The sequence below is a fragment of the Pelodiscus sinensis genome, chromosome 12 (assembly GCF_052426305.1).
Source record: "Pelodiscus sinensis isolate ZL-2025 chromosome 12, ASM5242630v1, whole genome shotgun sequence".
NCBI lineage: Eukaryota > Metazoa > Chordata > Testudines > Trionychidae > Pelodiscus > Pelodiscus sinensis.
In genome coordinates this window covers 4,513,358-4,529,613 of record NC_143063.1, presented here as the reverse complement: position 1 = coordinate 4,529,613, position 16,256 = coordinate 4,513,358, and the positions used below count along the sequence as shown (strand labels likewise).

Here is a 16,256-nt window from a genome sequence, read left to right as displayed (position 1 = left end):
TGCTCCTCCTGAGTCCTCCGGCCCGCACCTCCGTCGCTCACCGTGGCTGGGGGGGGGGGGGAGGACATTCTGCAGGGGGCAGCCAGGGGGTGGGGCTGGGAGCTGCCGGAGCCAGCGCAGAGCCGGCGGGCCAGCCGGGGAAGGAGACTGGGGGTTGCTGGAGCCGGCACTGAGCCCATGTGGAAGGCCTAGTCGGGGGCTGGGGCTGGCCGCAGGAGCCCATATGCAGCATGCAGCTGCCTAGGGCGTATGGGTAGAAACAGACCTGTGCATCTGCCTGAGGCATGAGCTCTGAGCGCCCTGTGCAAAGCTCTCAGATGGGAGCCATGGCAATGTTCCCGCTCATTTTTTCAACCCGTGTGCAATAAATTTTGTTCAGTGCACTAAGGGATGTGCAGAACGCACCACCAATACGAGCACATGCTGCTGGCTACGGGCACGCAGCTAATCAGCCGGGCGGCATTTGACTCTCTCAAGGGGGTTTGCCGAGCCACAGTGCCCGGTGCTCATCAGCCTTCCTGTGAACTCTGTCCGTGGGCTGTGAAATCTCAGCCAGACGCAGGAGATGCCCCCCCCCCCCCCCCCGCTGCCTCTCACCTCTGTGCGCAGCTCCGCCAGCTTCTTGTCCATGCTGGAGCGAGCCCCCAGCTCGTCCTCCAGGTCCTCCGAGATCCGCCCAAGCTCGTCCTGGTGCAGCTCCTTCAGGATGTTCAGCTGGGAGGAGACAGAGACGGAGACCGGTCGCTGCAGCCCCCATGTGGGGCACCAGGCCCCGGACTGGAAACAGGAAGCAGCCGGGGACTGATTTGGACCCGGAAGGGGGCAGAGGGTTTGATGTAACCAGGAGCCTTCAAATCTGCTTCTCAGCTGGACCTGCCAGGTGCGCTATGGCCCTGCACAACGTGCATGCTGGGCCGGGCCCCGGGCACCCCAGAGCAGGCTGCAGTCACTGCATATGGCAGCAGGGAACGGCTCCTGCACAGGCCTGCCCGGCCCTCCAAGCCTCGCAGCTACAGACCTGGCCACCGGGTGCTGAGACTTCCCTGGGCGGAACAGCACCACTCCGGGAGGGTTTCCTGGAGCAGGGCGCCCCCCGGTGGCGGTTACGCGCTAATAGTCTCAGGGCCCGCAAGCCAGAAGGCAGAGCAGGAGGGAAAGAGCCCCCCCCCCTCTACCTCCCCTCGTCAGGCCTCGGGGTGTGCAAGCGGGATCGTGGCTCACGAGCCCCCGTCCGGCCCCGCCGCTCCTCACCTGCTTCAGCACCTCCTGCTTGGTTTTGCTCAGCTCCTCGTACTTGATCTTCCACTGGCTGAGCTCGCCCTCCAGCTTCTCGATGCTCCTGCTGAGCGAAAGCTTGTCCCTGGAAGAGACCACGGGGGTCAGGGTGTGGCAGGGTGGAGGCAGGGAGGACTCCAGCCATGGCAGGAGACAGGGGGAGGAGGGGAGGCACCATTCGGAGGCCATCTGCACCCCCCACCTCCGGGCTCTCGTAGCCAGCACTGCTCTGTGTCTGGGAGGATGGGCGGGGGTGGGTGCCACAGAGCTCCCTAGGGTGGGCTCCAGCCACACGGGCCAAGTAAAGCATTCCGGTAAGCGCCCCAGCTGGCTAAACCCGCTGAACTCCATTGACTGCAGTGGAACAAGGCTGCTTCCCAGCAGCTGAGGGCTCACTCCTGAAACTGAGCAGGCCTGTCGGAACGGGGGGCCAGGCCCTCCATAGGCTCTGGATTTAGGGGGGCAGGCGGTGCAGGAGGGGGCTGCAGCACCCACTGGCTTGAAGTGGCTCCTGTCCTATACAGGGTTTACAGTTTGATTCCAGGGATCCCAGCACCCCCACTATCAAAACCGGGCCAGCATCCCATTTAAAAGCGGGAGAGCCAGGAGGAGGAGTGACAGTGGGAGGGGGTAGAGAGGAGTGAGCAGGGGGTGGGGACTGGAGGGGAGGGGAAAGGGGGGGACAGGGCTTAGGGGAAGGGGCGGCAGGCAGGGCCATGGTTCCAGCGCTCCCACTTTTAGGGATTTTCCACCCCGATACCGAGTGCACTGCAGTCTCATGTCTTTCCCAGCGACCTGCCGCCAGGCTGGGTTTGGCTGGCAGAAACCGTCCCTTTGGGTTGAGCCGGGTAGAATCACGCTCGCAGTTGTGGGTGCACCGGCTACACAAGCTCCTGGAACGCACCAAGCCTCCCCTGATTTCAGGCTCGGCCCTGGGCCAGGCCACATGGGGAGGGGCTGAAGCTGGACTCAGGGAAACTGAGGCAGGGTCCAAGTCCAGCGCTGAGCCCCTGCCCTGCCCTGGGTGTCGCGCGTGGGCAGGAAGTGATATATCAGGAAGCACTTACTCCCGCTCCTTGAGCAACACCTTCTGGGACTCATCCAGCCTCAGCTTCAGCGCGGTCACTTTGGTGGCATCTTCCTCGATGACGCTCACGTCCTCCCAGAGCAGCCGGTTCCTCTCGGTGCGGGCGAAGGACGCCCGGACGCTGACGGAGCTCCGCTGGTCCCAGCTCTCGGGCCCTTCCGGTTTGCTCTTCAGGATGGTTTCCATCAGCTCCAGCTCCTGGCGTGAGACGGAGGAAGGGGGCTCGTTCAGCGCTGCCCCGCTCTCAAGCCACTCGGTTCTTCAGTTGTCCCCGTCTCTTCCCTCCCACCTGCCGGCCCGTCTGTCTCCTCGGGCACCGCCCGGCCACAGCCAGCCCCTCTTCTGAGACAACTAGCCCACCGCAGTCCTTGCTCAATGGCCCTGGGCTTCCGCAGTGCAGGGAACCCAAGGCCGAAGGCAGCTGGGCACCAGGCTGCAGAGGGAGGTGCGGGCTCTGGGTAGGTCACAGCTGGGCTTCACCGATCCTATACTAGCAGGGGAGTAAAATAGTGCTTTGGAGTGGTCTTCCACCACTTCCCACCCACTGGGGGTCTGACCCGCTGTCTTCCAAGCACATGGAGCCTCCCAACCACCCTGGCCAGGGAAATCCCATCCCTGGTCTACAGACGGGGCAAGGAACTGTCGCCCCTACCCAGCACCACTGCTCTTTGCGCTCGCAGGCCTGCACCCGGGAAACCTGAATGGGAAGTGCCCAAACGTGGACATTTATTTATTAACACTGCCTCTGCCTAATCCCCAACTTTTGTCAGTAGAGCTTCCAGCACTTTACTAAGGAGGGCAATTTCCTTACCCCCATTTTACAGATGGGAAAACCGAGGACCAGGAAGTGCTTGCCCAAAGCGGCCAAGCCAAGGGTAGAACGCTGGTGTCCTGAACCCAGGCCCAATGCTCTAGCCACTAGGCCACATTGCCTGAAACGGCATCTGTGCTGTTTGACTAAGGAGCACAAGGACATGACATACAAAAACCTATGTGACCGCCATGTCATGGCTGAGCTTTTAGAGCCCCGGGTGTCGGGTGGTTCGTTATGGCCCCCGCCCCTCTCCACACACCACTCAGACACTCTGCACGCGCCACGCAGAAACTCGTGCCAGGCAGAATTGGTGGGGAACGACACGGCCAGTCCCAGTCCCTGTGGGAACTGTCGTTGAGTGTTCTGGTTTTGGCGCCTGTGCGTCATCAGCCCCCGATCCATTCAGACCGGCCTTTGCTTCTAATTCACAGCACCACGCAAGTTTCTTTCGGTACAGCCCCTCGGCCCTCTGAAGAGGCACAATCCCAATCCATTGTATCTATTATTGTTCACCCTGCTCCGTCAGGAAACAGTCCCAATGGTGTGCCTTTCAGGGCGTGGTAATGACTTTGTGTGTCCCCCCCCATGCCTTTCCCACTACGTGTAACTTCCAAACGTCGGCAAACAAAGCCTGGCAAACACACGTCCGTGGACAGCGACGGAGTTTCACCGCCAGACATCAGCACACCTCTAGCAAGCAGCAATTTGACAAGCAGGACACAGCTGGCCAGCTGACCTGATGCTTGTTTGTAGGTCGCTCCCTTGTCTCTAGGGCCTGATCGACACTAGACCAGGAAGGTCGGCGTAAGGCACACAACACCAGCTAGGCAAAATGCACAGCTGGAGTCAGCTTCCCTTACTCCTTGCGAAAGGAGGAGTATTGGACACCGGCAGGAGCGGCCCTCGGCGTTCGATTGACGGGTCGATACTAGACCCCCTCAATGGAATGCCAGAAGATCCACCTCCAGATGGTCGATCTTCCAGTAAGTATAGACGCACCCTGGAGGAGGAAGGATCAAGGGGTCACAAAACTCCAGTCTGAGGTTTCTCCTCTGGCTGCCCTTCCAGATCTCAGACACCGGGGGAGTTAGCCAGCCCCCCACAGCTGGGAGAGGCCTTACAGTTAGTGGGTTGCATGGGTGAAGGGGATAGTCTGCAATGGGTGTCTGTGCACCCTGGGAACGGGCTCAGGATGCAGCACCTGGAAGGAGGAGAACCCGGAGTGGAGTGGAGTGAAGCTCTCTCAGGTTATGTCTACACTACCCTCCTAGTTCGAACTACCATTACTCCTCGTGGAATGAGGAGTAACGGTAGTTCGGAATAGGAAGCCTAGTTCGAACTACCTAGTTCGTGCCGCATGTAACCGTGCGGCACGGGGTTCGAACCAGCCGGGATTTAAAAATGGCGGCGCCTGGCTTATGCAAATGAAGCCCGGGAAATTCAAATCCCGGGCTTCATTTGCAAGTGCGGTATGCCTACATTACCCCGCTAGTTCGAACTAGCGGGGTAGTGTAGACATACCCTTAGAGACTCGGTGTTGCTTCCACGACAGCTTTATTTCTTCCCCCCATCCGGAGTGGGCTTTTGGTTTTAGGGTTGACACATCACACTGCCTGGCGCTAGGAAAATGCTACCCCTGCCTCGGTGCAGACGAACCTGGAGCAGGCTCCGGGTATAATTCCAGCCCTGTAAATCCGCGGATATCCGCTTTATGTCCGTGGGTATCTGCGTGCACAGCTGTAGCTATGGATGCAGATATGGATACAAATTTTGTATCCGTGCAGGGCTCTGGGCATAACCACCAGGAGACTATCCCAGTATAGTCTGTGTGCCGCATGTGAGTGGACTTGGGATAATCCCCAGCCAGCGAGGATTCTGACTTTGGTCTCTCTGATCATCTGGGTGCAGAGGAGGATCTGAGCTGCGTCTTTGGGAGCTAGCTTTCGCATGGACTGGGGGCACAGCCCCCAAACTGCACCGGCTCCTCTAGCAGGGACAGGGCAATTCACTAGCCACCATGGGGCAAATACATTTGCTCCTTGACTGGAAATGTTACAGCCTGTAAAACCCTGCTTTGCCCCCAAGTTCATCGGAACCCTCCTAAATCACGGATGGGGAAACTGAGGCACAGAGCAGGGCTGGGACTTACTCAGCCAGCTGGCTGGTTCCCAGCCCAGGGCCGTGTTCACGGGACCATGCCATGTCCACCTGCAGGCACATGCATTTGTGCACCCTGCCTGCGCGGGGGTATTGGAATGTCCTTCCACCCCCCGAGCCCCGGCCACTCCCATCTCACCTTGGTTTTGCTCAGCTTGTCGGAGCCCACATCCCGAACGGGTTCGTGCTCCTGGGAGCCCTCGGCCTCCTTCTCCGAGGCCAGCCTGTTGTCCAGCTCCTTCTCCTTCTCCTTCTCCTCCTCGTCCTCCCCTTTCAGCCGCGCCACCTCCTGGCCCAGCTGCTCCTTCTCGCTCAGCACCTCCTGCCGCTCCCGCTTCAGGCTGGTCAGCTCCTTGGTCAGGGTCTCCAGCTTCTGCCGCAGCTGGCGCACCTCCTCCCGGGCCTTGTTGCGCTCCGCCCGCACCTTGCTCCACTTCTCCCGCCAGTTGGCGGTGCAGTCCGACCACCAGCGCATGGTCTTCTCCATCTGGGCCGCCCGGGCCCGGGCCTCCTCCAGCTCCCGCAGCCGGAGCTCCTCCCGGCTCTCCCAGTCGCCGTCCAGGCACACGGCGCCCAGCAGCGGGAGCTGGGGCGGGCCTGGCGAGGGGGTCCCGCTCTGCGGGGTGGGGGGCATGGAGTCGGGCAGGCTCATCGCCTCGGGCTGGGGGCTACCCAGGATGTGGAGGAGGCTGGTCTTGGAGAGCTGAGGTGAGTCGGCCAGGCGGGAGCTGGGGCTATGACTCATGGCGGCTCCGGGACAAGGCCACGCTCAGATTTGGGGACACAAGTTCTTTCTTGTCTACTGCCACGGGGAAGGGTAGGGAACGCCGGACCCAGACTCGCCCTGCACGGACAGTTACAGGGTGAGATCAAGAGGAGCCCCGTCTATCCCAGGTCAGAAACAGGCCAGGCATGATGGGCTCAGCAGCCAGACCCTCTCCAGAAGGTGCCTGAGACAAAGAAGGGCAGACATGGTCCGTCTTCCGTGGCCTAGCCCCTGAGGGGCACCGCGGATGGCACCCCAGTGGAAGGGACACACCCCGGTACCTCCTCACTGGGAGACAGCTGGAGGCTGTGGCCTGTCATGTTCTTGCTTTCCTGCGTTCTCCCACCGGGCTGGTTTCTCCCGTGGGCAGATGATCCTGGAGCCCTGAAAGGAGGAGAAAGATGAGCTGTACAAACCACCGCTTGTCCCTCAAGCCAGCCCGGAAGTCTGCACTTCTCTCTCCCGCCTCAGGGTCCAGTAGCGACATCCCACCGCCCGGGGCAAGAGGCCTCCTAACCCCTCCGCAGACATCATGGGAGAGAGGACAACCAGGAAGAGACGCGCGGTGGAGAACCACTGGGAAATGCTGCAGCTCCTGACAGGAACTGGCTGCTGCTTTTGTTCTGATCCCGCCGGGCTGTTCCGCAAGGCCCCAGGGATTCTGGTTGCTGCAGATTTTGGAGGCCTAATTTGGGGCACAGCGAAGGGAGTGGGTTTCCAGAGGGCAGCAGCTTGGCCCGTCCTGAAATCACGCCCCTTTCAGGACACGTTGGAAAATCTTGGTCACGTTTTCAAGCAGCCACGAAATTTGGACGCCCCAAATGACACTGAGGGCGTCCCTGTGAGGAGGCGCAGAGCAACCACAAGTCGGTGGAAGCCAGCGGGAGTTGTGGGAACTCAGCGCCTCTAACAATCAGCCCCCGGCGTCTCCAGCTGGACACCCAAGAGGGGCACCCAAAACGGGTTGATCCAAACTCTCCTGGGTGCCAACGTTATGGACTGGAATTGGGCTTTGTCTCACTGTTCACACTGAGTCTCCTGTGGTGATTTCCACAAAGATTTTACCATGAGTCCCGGTAAATTGTATCTTGCCTCCGCACTGCGGGCTGACCGCTCGAGGGCTCTTCCAGCCCAGCGTCGCTATGGCTATGTCTACACTGCCGCTTTTTATTGGAAAAAGGTACGCAAATTATGTGCCACAATTTGCGTACCTTTTTCCGATAGTTTTGTCCTGTCTACACGGGGCCAAATTTTGGAAAAACTTCCGTTCAGAAGAGCCCTTCTTTCTTGTGGCACGAGGAAGACTGTGCTTCTGAAAGAGCACGTTTGCTCTTCCGCAAAAAATGTCGGAAGCGCAGACGCATTCCCTGGACGTGGTAGAGTTTTTCCGGGATACCTCTGGTAACCTGGAAAACCTCCATAGACTAGACGTAGCCTATGAGTCCATATAGGACAATGTATCAACATTTCCTCTCAAGAATTTCCAGAGCACAAGCTCAAATGTGCCAGCCCTGCCCACTCTGTCCGGACTCTAGAAATCAGCGACGTCCTTTCTCCCCCTTACCACCCAGCGTCCTTGCCCATCTAGGGGCCATGAGCAGGTTTCAGGGGGTCTGCCAAACAGGCCAGCATTAGACTCACTGAGGCACGGGACAGAAAGCTGAAGCCCGGGACTCCCGCCCCGCCACCCAGGTTTGAGCAACTGAACTTTGTGGGGCCCACGGTGGCCCCAGGGCGAACTGCTCTGCTTGCTAACCCCTAATGCCAGCCCTGGCTGTTATATGCAGAAAACCCGGTATTGTGGCCCAGGTGAGCCATGGAGGTTTTATAGCATGGGGGGAGGGGAGGGGTAAGAACAACTCCTGTCTTACGCCATCCACGGAGAAGAGCTTCCAGTCCAAACGGAGCCTGCAACCCTACTGCTGTGCAAACCGGAACGGAACCCAACTCACCTTCCCACAGCTGTGCCGGCCGGGCGAGGCGGTGCAGGGTAAACTGCAGTGCAGGTTTCAAAGTGGGGAGAGGCCACTGCCATGGGTCTAGGCCGACTTCCTGCACCCCGAAGGCCAGAGAATTCCCCCCCACACCCTTCCTACGAGGAGGGAATTCTTCTTCTCTTCAGTGACTTGTGCGTAAGCGTCGGGTCAAACAGCATCCCATCCCATCTTGATTGAACAAGTCAAGCGACCGAGCATCCACCCCATCCCTGGGCAAGCTCTCCCCGTGGCTCATTCCATCGCCTCTCCTTTCCAGCTCAAATCTGTCCCTCTTCCAGCCGCTGGCTCTTATTTTGCCCATATCCGCGAGATGAAAGAGCTCCCGCCGGACACAGATTCGATAGACCAGCATCAAGTTGCCTCTGGGCCTTTGTTTTGCTAAGCTGCCACCTAAGGACTTGTCTTCACTGCACAGCCCCTTCCCTGGCCCTCGCCAGGACCTCCCAGGCTGCACTCAGCTCGCAGCAAGTGGTCCTTGGAAACACCTTCGCAGATGTGGCAGGGGCAAGTGCTCCAGAGGGGCCGTGCCGGTTCCATGGTGCCGCCAGGCCGAGGGGGCCCAGGCCGGGAGCTGGATAGCGCCCCGGGGGGGGAAGCAACGCTCGCGGGGAATTCTCGGCACGGGAACAGGAAGCGCGCGCCACAAGCAGGTTGTCAGGTGCGGAGGGAGAGACACGGAGCAGGCGAGGGACGTACGCACCTGGGAGGAGCTGGCAGTGCCAAGGTGCAGTTTGGGGCTGGGGAACCAGCCAGGGGCCTATCATGAGAGGCAGCCACCCAGCTTCTCTGTTGGCAGGGGTGAGGCAGGGCCAGAGAGCCGGCACTGAGGCAAGGTGGCAGCAGCTGGCCGGCTGGGACGCACTCTGGAGGGCCGGGCAGCCTGGCCGGCTTCAGCCCCAGCTCACATTCTGGAGAGTGATTGCTACTAGGGTTGCCAGATGGTCTCCCAAAAAATACCGAACACACGGGCTAAAAATTTGTCGAGCAAAAAAAAAAAACCCACCCGCACCGAACACACATCCTGCGGCTGCCGCCAAGAGCCACCAAGCTGGGAACAGAGGGGGAGGCAGCAGAGCCTGCTACCCCAAGGAGAGAGGCAGACCCCGGGCAACACAATGGCAGGGCGGGGTGGGGGGGGACCATGGGTGGGAAGGTGACTCCCCCACAGCCTGGTCTTTGGTGACCCAGTGGGAAGAGGCAGAAATTCCACCCCAGTCGGTTTTGGCTGAGCGCCCAAGGGAGGCGCCTAAACGCAACCACAAAGCGCCTGCGGGCGTCTCTTCTGGACGACGGCGCCGCAACGCGCGTGACCAGCGCTCGGGGCAGGGACGGGGCTTCCCCTCCTCCCCACGGCGTCACTCCTCCTCACACGCAACCAGCTGAGGGCTCCCAGCGCCGCCTCCCGGCCACCCCCCACCCCGTCCCGCCAAGCTTCTGCACCCAACCACAGGCTCCCAGCGTCGATCGCGCCCCGCCTCCCAGCCACCCCCCCCACCCCGTCCCGCCAAGCTTCTGCACCCAACCACAGGCTCCCAGCGCCGATCGCGCCCCGCCTCCCAGCCACCCCCCACCCCGTCCCGCCAAGCTTCTGCACCCAACCACAGGCTCCCAGCGCCGATCGCGCCCCGCCTCCCAGCCACCCCCCCACCCCGTCCCGCCAAGCTTCTGCACCCAACCACAGGCTCCCAGCGCCGATCGCGCCCCGCCTCCCAGCCACCCCCCACCCCGTCCCGCCAAGCTTCTGCACCCAACCACAGGCTCCCAGCGTCGATCGCGCCCCACCTCCCAGCCACCCCCCCACTCCGTCCCGCCAAGCTTCTGTACCCAACCACAGGCTCCCAGCGTCGATCGCGCCCCGCCTCACAGCCACCCCCCACCCCGTCCCGCCAAGCTTCTGTACCCAACCACAGGCTCCCAGCGTCGATCGCGCCCCGCCTCACAGCCACCCCCCACTCCGTCCCGCCAAGCTTCTGTACCCAACCACAGGCTCCCAGCGTCGATCGCGCCCCGCCTCCCAGCCACCCCCCACCCCGTCCCGCCAAGCTTCTGCACCCAACCACAGGCTCCCAGTGCTGATTACGGCCCGCCTCCCAGCCCCCACCCACAGCCCCCCACAGGCTTCCATCCGGCACCCAGCCGGAAAAACAGAAAATACGGACATTGCACATACTACATTTCTCACACACACACACACTTCACACTCAGAGACATACACACACACTACGTTTCACACCACGTGCGTGTGCGTACACACACACACACAGACACACACTTCACACTCACACATTTCAGATACACACACTACATTTCTCACACAGACACACAGAGATACATGCTACATTTCACACACACACAGCCACACAACATTTCACACACACACACGCACGCAAACACTACATTTCACACACACACACACACACACACACATTTCACACACACACACACACACACACACACATTTCACACACACACACACACACGCAAACACTACATTTCACACACACACACACACACACATTTCACACACACATTTCACACACACACACACACACACACACACACACACACACACACATTTCACACACACACACATTTCACACACGCTACATTTGACCTGAAGCAACCAAAACCAAAGGGGTCCTCAATGTGGCTGGACCCCAGGACTGGTGTGTGTGTGTGTGTGTGTGTGTGTGTGTGTGTGTGTGTGTGTGTGTGTGTGTGTGTGTGTGTGTACGCACACGCACGTGGGGGGGAGGGGTCAGGCTAAACACGGATGCGAGTGCCTGACAATTGAGGGGCTCTGGAACAGGTTGTGGGGCGGTTGGATTCAAGATCCAGCCTGGCAGCGTCACTCCAGCCAGATGCTGGGAACTCCCCGGCCGCATGCGGAAGCCGCGGGGCAGCGCGCCTGACGGAGGCAGGCCAGGGCGGTGGGGTTCAGGGCGTGCTTTGATCAGGAGCCCTCTTGCCTTCCTCCCTCTCCAGGCACCACCAGAAGCCCAGCCCTGCCGGCGCCTGCTGCGTTGCACTCGAGCCAGGCAACCGATGAAAGCTGCCCCTTTTCCTGGGGGCTGGCGCTGTAAGATGCCCCAGACGGATGTGCCGTGCCAGGGGCACAGTGGGGCAGCGACAGCGCTTGCACCCAGCCGGGCCGAGGGCAACCACTGCCCTTTGGCAGCTTGGCTCCTGGACCGGGCTGGGCTCAGACGAGAGCGTTTTCTCCACGTGCTGCATGACGAAAGTGACTGAAACCCGACAGCGTCCCTGTGGCTCGGGCTGCACCCCCGGCCTTGGCAGGGCTCCCCAGGGTTGCGCTGGGCCAGGGATCTGGAAGACGCAGGCAGGGGCCGGGGCCAGCTGTCTGCCTCTGCCCTGCTGGTGCACGGGGTCCCTCCTCGGCCGGGAGAAAGAGGTGAGGAGCCTGAGATCCTGCAGCATCTGCTCCTCCCCGTCCTGTCGGGGTGCCCTGCTGTGATGGGGAGCCTGGAGGGCAGCCCTAACCACTGCCAAGCACTGCCCCACCACAGTGCCCTGCGGCCGGAGCGCTCCACCCCACCCCGCTCACCCTCTATGGGGAGCAGAGTCCACAGGGGCCCCGAGACACGCTCTCCCTGGCCTTCCCTTAACTGCCCCTCTGCCTGGCTGACGAGAGCTGGGCACCAAGTCCTGTGCCTGACACAGGATTTATGTGGCTCTCTCAGCCCCCTAGGGCAGCTTCACCCCCTTGTGGGCGTCAAGCCGCCCCCCTCCCCAGGCCGTGCACCCGACCGGAGCCCCGGGGAGAGACCTGGAAACAAGGAACGCTTCCGCCAGCCCGCCCATCGCAATTCAACTTGGCTGCAGCTCCCGGCGCTCGAGGCCACTTCCCTGGGCTGGGGAAACCACAGCTGCATCCTGCTGCCCTCGGGAGCCCGGCCTCCCCAGCACATCCCGGCCCGTTGGAGTTCTGCCGGACCCTGGCTCCTCGGCCTCCCTCTCGCTGGCCGGCCATCGCCGCAGGAGCTCAGAGCCCAGCTTGTCCTACAGCCCCTCTGGCCTCAATCCTGCTCCCAGCTGACCCAGTGGGAACCCTGCTATTGGCCGCAATGGGCTGCCCGGCTTTTTCCTCTTTCCTAGCTCGCTCCTTTTCCAGCCCCACCTCCACAACTCGTCTTCGTGCCCCGGCAATTCCCCGCCTCTGGCACAAGGATCCCTGGCTCCAGGCCATCTGTCCAAGCCCTGCCTCAGCAGACCCCAGCGTGGCTTCCCCTCCTCCTCCTCACGCAGGTCCAGCTCTGCCCCTTGGAAAGGCTTCGGGGCGCCGGCTCTGTCCCCCTTTGTACGTGCCCGCTCCCTACGCCCCCGCCGCGCCTGCTCCTTGCTGCTCCTGGCGTCTCCTTCCCCCGTGCTCCACGGCCAGGCTGGCCAGCAATACCGGGCCAGAGCCGGAGCTGCTGTTCATTGGCTTGGCCCCGGGGAAGTCTACGGAGGGAAGCAAAGTCAGTACAGTCGCACCAGGGAGGGTCTGTGCTCCCCTGCCTGCAGCATCCACTGATGGCTCCAGACTCTAAGTAGCCCTCCCTGTGCTCCTCGCTCTCGCCCTCCAGCTGTTCTGCATACGGCCCCCTCACCCCCCACCCTGGCGTGGGAGCCTCTTCCCTGCCCCCTTCTACTTTACTCACGCCTGGGCCAGAAAGGTCTTTACACCGCTCGGCTCTCGGATGCGCGTCCACCCCGCCCCAGCTCACTCCCCGCCCCACAACGCCACGGGAAGGGCTGGGAGGGAAGGGGGTGCGGGATCAGTCTGGGGGCATAAATCACGGGCGGTAACAGAAAGGGGAGCCGGAGGGTGAACAGGCCTCGTCAGAGTGTGGCAGCAGCAGCAGATGGCCGTGGACCCACCAGAAAATGCAGCAACGTTCTCGCTGACCAGAATGTGCCCGGAGACCTCAAAGGCCAAGAGCAGCGAATGCTGAGGGGAGCCAGGCCGGGCTGGAAAAGGGCTCACAGGGGAGCCAGGCCGGGCGCACTAGCCCAGGGGCTCACAGGGGAGCCAGGCCGGGCGCACTAGCCCAGGGGCTCACAGGGGAGCCAGGCCGGGCGCACTAGCCCAGGGGCTCACAGGGGAGCCAGGCCGGGCGCACTAGCCCAGGGGCTCAGAGGGGAGCCAGGCCGGGCGCACTAGCTCAGGGGTTCAAAGGGAAGCCAGGCCGGGCGCACTAGCCCAGGGGCTCACAGGGGAGCCAGGCCGGGTGCACTAGCCCAGGGGCTCACAGGGGAGCCAGGCCGGGTGCACTAGCCCAGGGGCTCAGAGGGGAGCCAGGCCAGGCGCACTAGCCCAGGGGCTCAGAGGGGAGCCAGGCCGGGCGCACTAGCCCAGGGGCTCAGAGGGAAGCCAGGCTGGGCGCACCAGCCCAGGGGCTCAGAGGGAAGCCAGGCAGGGCGCACTAGCCCAGGGGCTTACAGGGGAGTCAGACCGGGCGCACTAGCCCAGGGGTTCAAAGGGAAGCCAGGCCGGGCGCACTAGCCCAGGGGTTCAAAGGGAAGCCAGGCCGGGCGCACTAGCCCAGGGGCTCACAGGGGAGCCAGGCTGGGCGCACTAGCCCAGTGGCTCAGAGGGGAGCCAGGCCGGGCGCACTAGCCCAGGGGCTCACAGGGGAGCCAGGCCGGGTGCACTAGCCCAGGGGCTCAGAGGGGAGCCAGGCCGGGTGCACTAGCCCAGGGGCTCAGAGGGGAGCCAGGCCAGGCGCACTAGCCCAGGGGCTCAGAGGGGAGCCAGGCCGGGCGCACTAGCCCAGGGGCTCAGAGGCCGGGAGAGCAACTTCTGGCAAGGTGGCACCTTTGCGCTCGGACGCGGGGCCTGTGATCCAGGCTCTGAGCGGGTCCAGAGGGCTCAGCTGAGCAGGCACGTCTGCGCGGCGCTCCCAGCCCTCGTGGCCCAGGGGACGGACACACCTGCTCTCTGCCACTGGAGACTGCTGCTCCCGTGGCCGGAGTGCTCACCCCACATTTACAAACCAGCCTCCTGGCACTGAGGTGCTCCGCAGCGGCACTCGGAGCAGGTGTTCGCTCCCTGCCGGCCCGAGGGGCCTCCCAGCCCAGCAGCCATGTGCACCGAGCACCTGCTGAGCATCCGGCTGGGCCCAGGCAGAGCTGTCTGAGGGGCAAGATGCCACCCAGAGGACCCACAGGGCCCTGCACCGCCGCACCTGCAGGAGCTGGGCCACATCCTGCCCCTCTCCCCTTCTCAGCCACTCCAAACGCCACAGCTCCCGGCAGTGACTAATTCATCAACTCCTCCCTCTCCCCAGCTCCGGTCCCAGCACTGTCCGAGAGCAAACCCCCAGAAACTCTCCCAGCCTCTGACCCCGGCTCTCCCCACCCCATTAAACCTGGGCAGCTGGCCACGCCCACAGCAACCCGCCCCTTACCACCGCTCTGCCCGTCTCCTGCACAGCGCGGGCAGCTCTCTGCTCAGCTTCTCCCAGGACTCCCGCTCCCACTGGGAACTGGGCGTTTGCTGGGAGACGGGAGCCCAAAGGCAGGGAACACGCGTAAGGGTTTTCCCTATTTATAACGGCGACCTTGCCTGGCTTTAGCCTTTGCACCTAAGCCTATCAAAGGCTTTGCACAGCCCTGTGGGGCAGCTCAGGACAGCAGACCCTGGGTCTAGGGAGATGATCTGCACGCCGGTTTGCCTGCCACCCTTGGCGCTGCCGCTGCGTCAGTCCCCGGGTTCTCCAGCTGGGGAAGCAGAGCAGGAGGGGATCTGCCCCAGACGACGCGGCGGGTGAGTGGAAGGGCCGGGAGCTATGTCACATAGTTTCACGTGGCACCTGTCACTGCAGCACCTCGCACGAGGAAGGCCAAGAGCCACACGCTTCCCCCAAGCTAGGAGAAGAAGCCAGAAGTTGGGTCTCCTGGGGCCCTGCTCTGTGAGTGATCATGGAACAGGAAATAATGACCCTGGAAAGATGTAAAGTCCCATCCCGCTGAGGCTCAAAGCCCGTCACAGATGATAACGACCCAAGATGCACCACCCCCGGGGCGCTGTCTCCAGCGTAATGGTTGTGCTCAGGCAATGGAGGGTGCAGGAGAAACATGCATGTGCTTATGGCACATTATCCTAATTGCACGGCAGGGGAAACTGAGGCACAGAGTGGCAGGGTCAGGAAGAGAGCCTAGGTGCCCTGAACTTGGGCCATAGACATATCCCCTGCCCCAGCCCTGATAACACAGCATGTCTCATGAGGGCATGCACAGACACATGCTTTGCGGAGGGTAGGTGAGCAGTGCTGGAGGGAGCCGCGCAGGTCCAAGGTAGAAGTTCATGGTGAAGCCGAGACTGGAGCCAGCGGCGCTTTAGGCCAAAGGAAGTTAGGCGCCTCCCTCTGATTGAAAGTCCAATGGGAATTAGGCCCCTGCTTCCATTCGTGCATCTCCCCAACACAATCTTCTTTATTCTACCACAGCCCCTTGTGCAGTGCGGGCAGAAAGTGACGCTCTCTGGGCAATCTGCCAGTGCCAGGTGGAGACCCACTTTTTGGCTCGATGGCGAGGAAAAGAGAGGGGCATGCTGGGATACGCTGCAGCTACCACAGAGAGGTTACAGCAAAAGTTAGCAGGAACATCAGCGGAGCCGGAATTCCCACCACAGATGTACTTCACGGCTGGAAATTAACACCCACGGCAGGCACCTACTGGATATTCTGATTGGAAGCTCTTTGGGGCAGGGGTTGTCTCTTCATTATATGCCAGGGAGGTGCCTAGTTCAGTGGGGCCTGGATCCTTGCCTGAGGCCAGCTGGCACAGCCACAAGAAACAGCAATAACGGACAGCACCCCCGGCAGGACACAGTGACAGTGATGACAACTCCCGGGGAGCTCGTTTTGAAGCCCCGGCTCCTGTAGTCTGTGGGAATCTCTGATTTCTATTTATAAAAGAGAGGAAGTTTCTCACCCTGGTGCTTGCAGAAGCAAGCTGGACCAGTCCCCCCCCCCACACTCCACACGTTACTTACCAATCTCCTGCTTTCAAAGCCAGTCTCATGAGCTTGGGGCCACCCTCAGGAATTCTGCGGGGGGGTTGCAGTTGGCCATGACCTGTACTGCACAGGGTCCGCAACACATAGGCCCCATGGGGTCAGGCTCCCAGCCCTCAGCCCCAGATCAGAACGTGCTC

At 61.8% G+C, this 16,256-nt stretch overlaps 1 protein-coding gene across 2 annotated transcripts in view; it reads right to left on the bottom strand.

Moving 5' to 3' along the window:
* The window catches only part of CCDC102A (coiled-coil domain containing 102A), a 54,684-nt gene that overhangs the window by 16,249 nt on the left and 22,179 nt on the right, over positions 1-16,256 (bottom strand). For both annotated transcript variants that reach the window (XM_075940426.2, XM_075940425.2), the window contains 4 exons: positions 5,473-6,483; positions 2,343-2,560; positions 1,252-1,360; positions 598-714 (listed from right to left, as the gene is read on the bottom strand). In XM_075940426.2, the coding sequence (XP_075796541.2) occupies positions 598-714; positions 1,252-1,360; positions 2,343-2,560; positions 5,473-6,078 (1,050 nt within the window). In that variant the 5' untranslated portion in view covers positions 6,079-6,483. The remainder of the gene's footprint in view (positions 1-597; positions 715-1,251; positions 1,361-2,342; positions 2,561-5,472; positions 6,484-16,256) is intronic.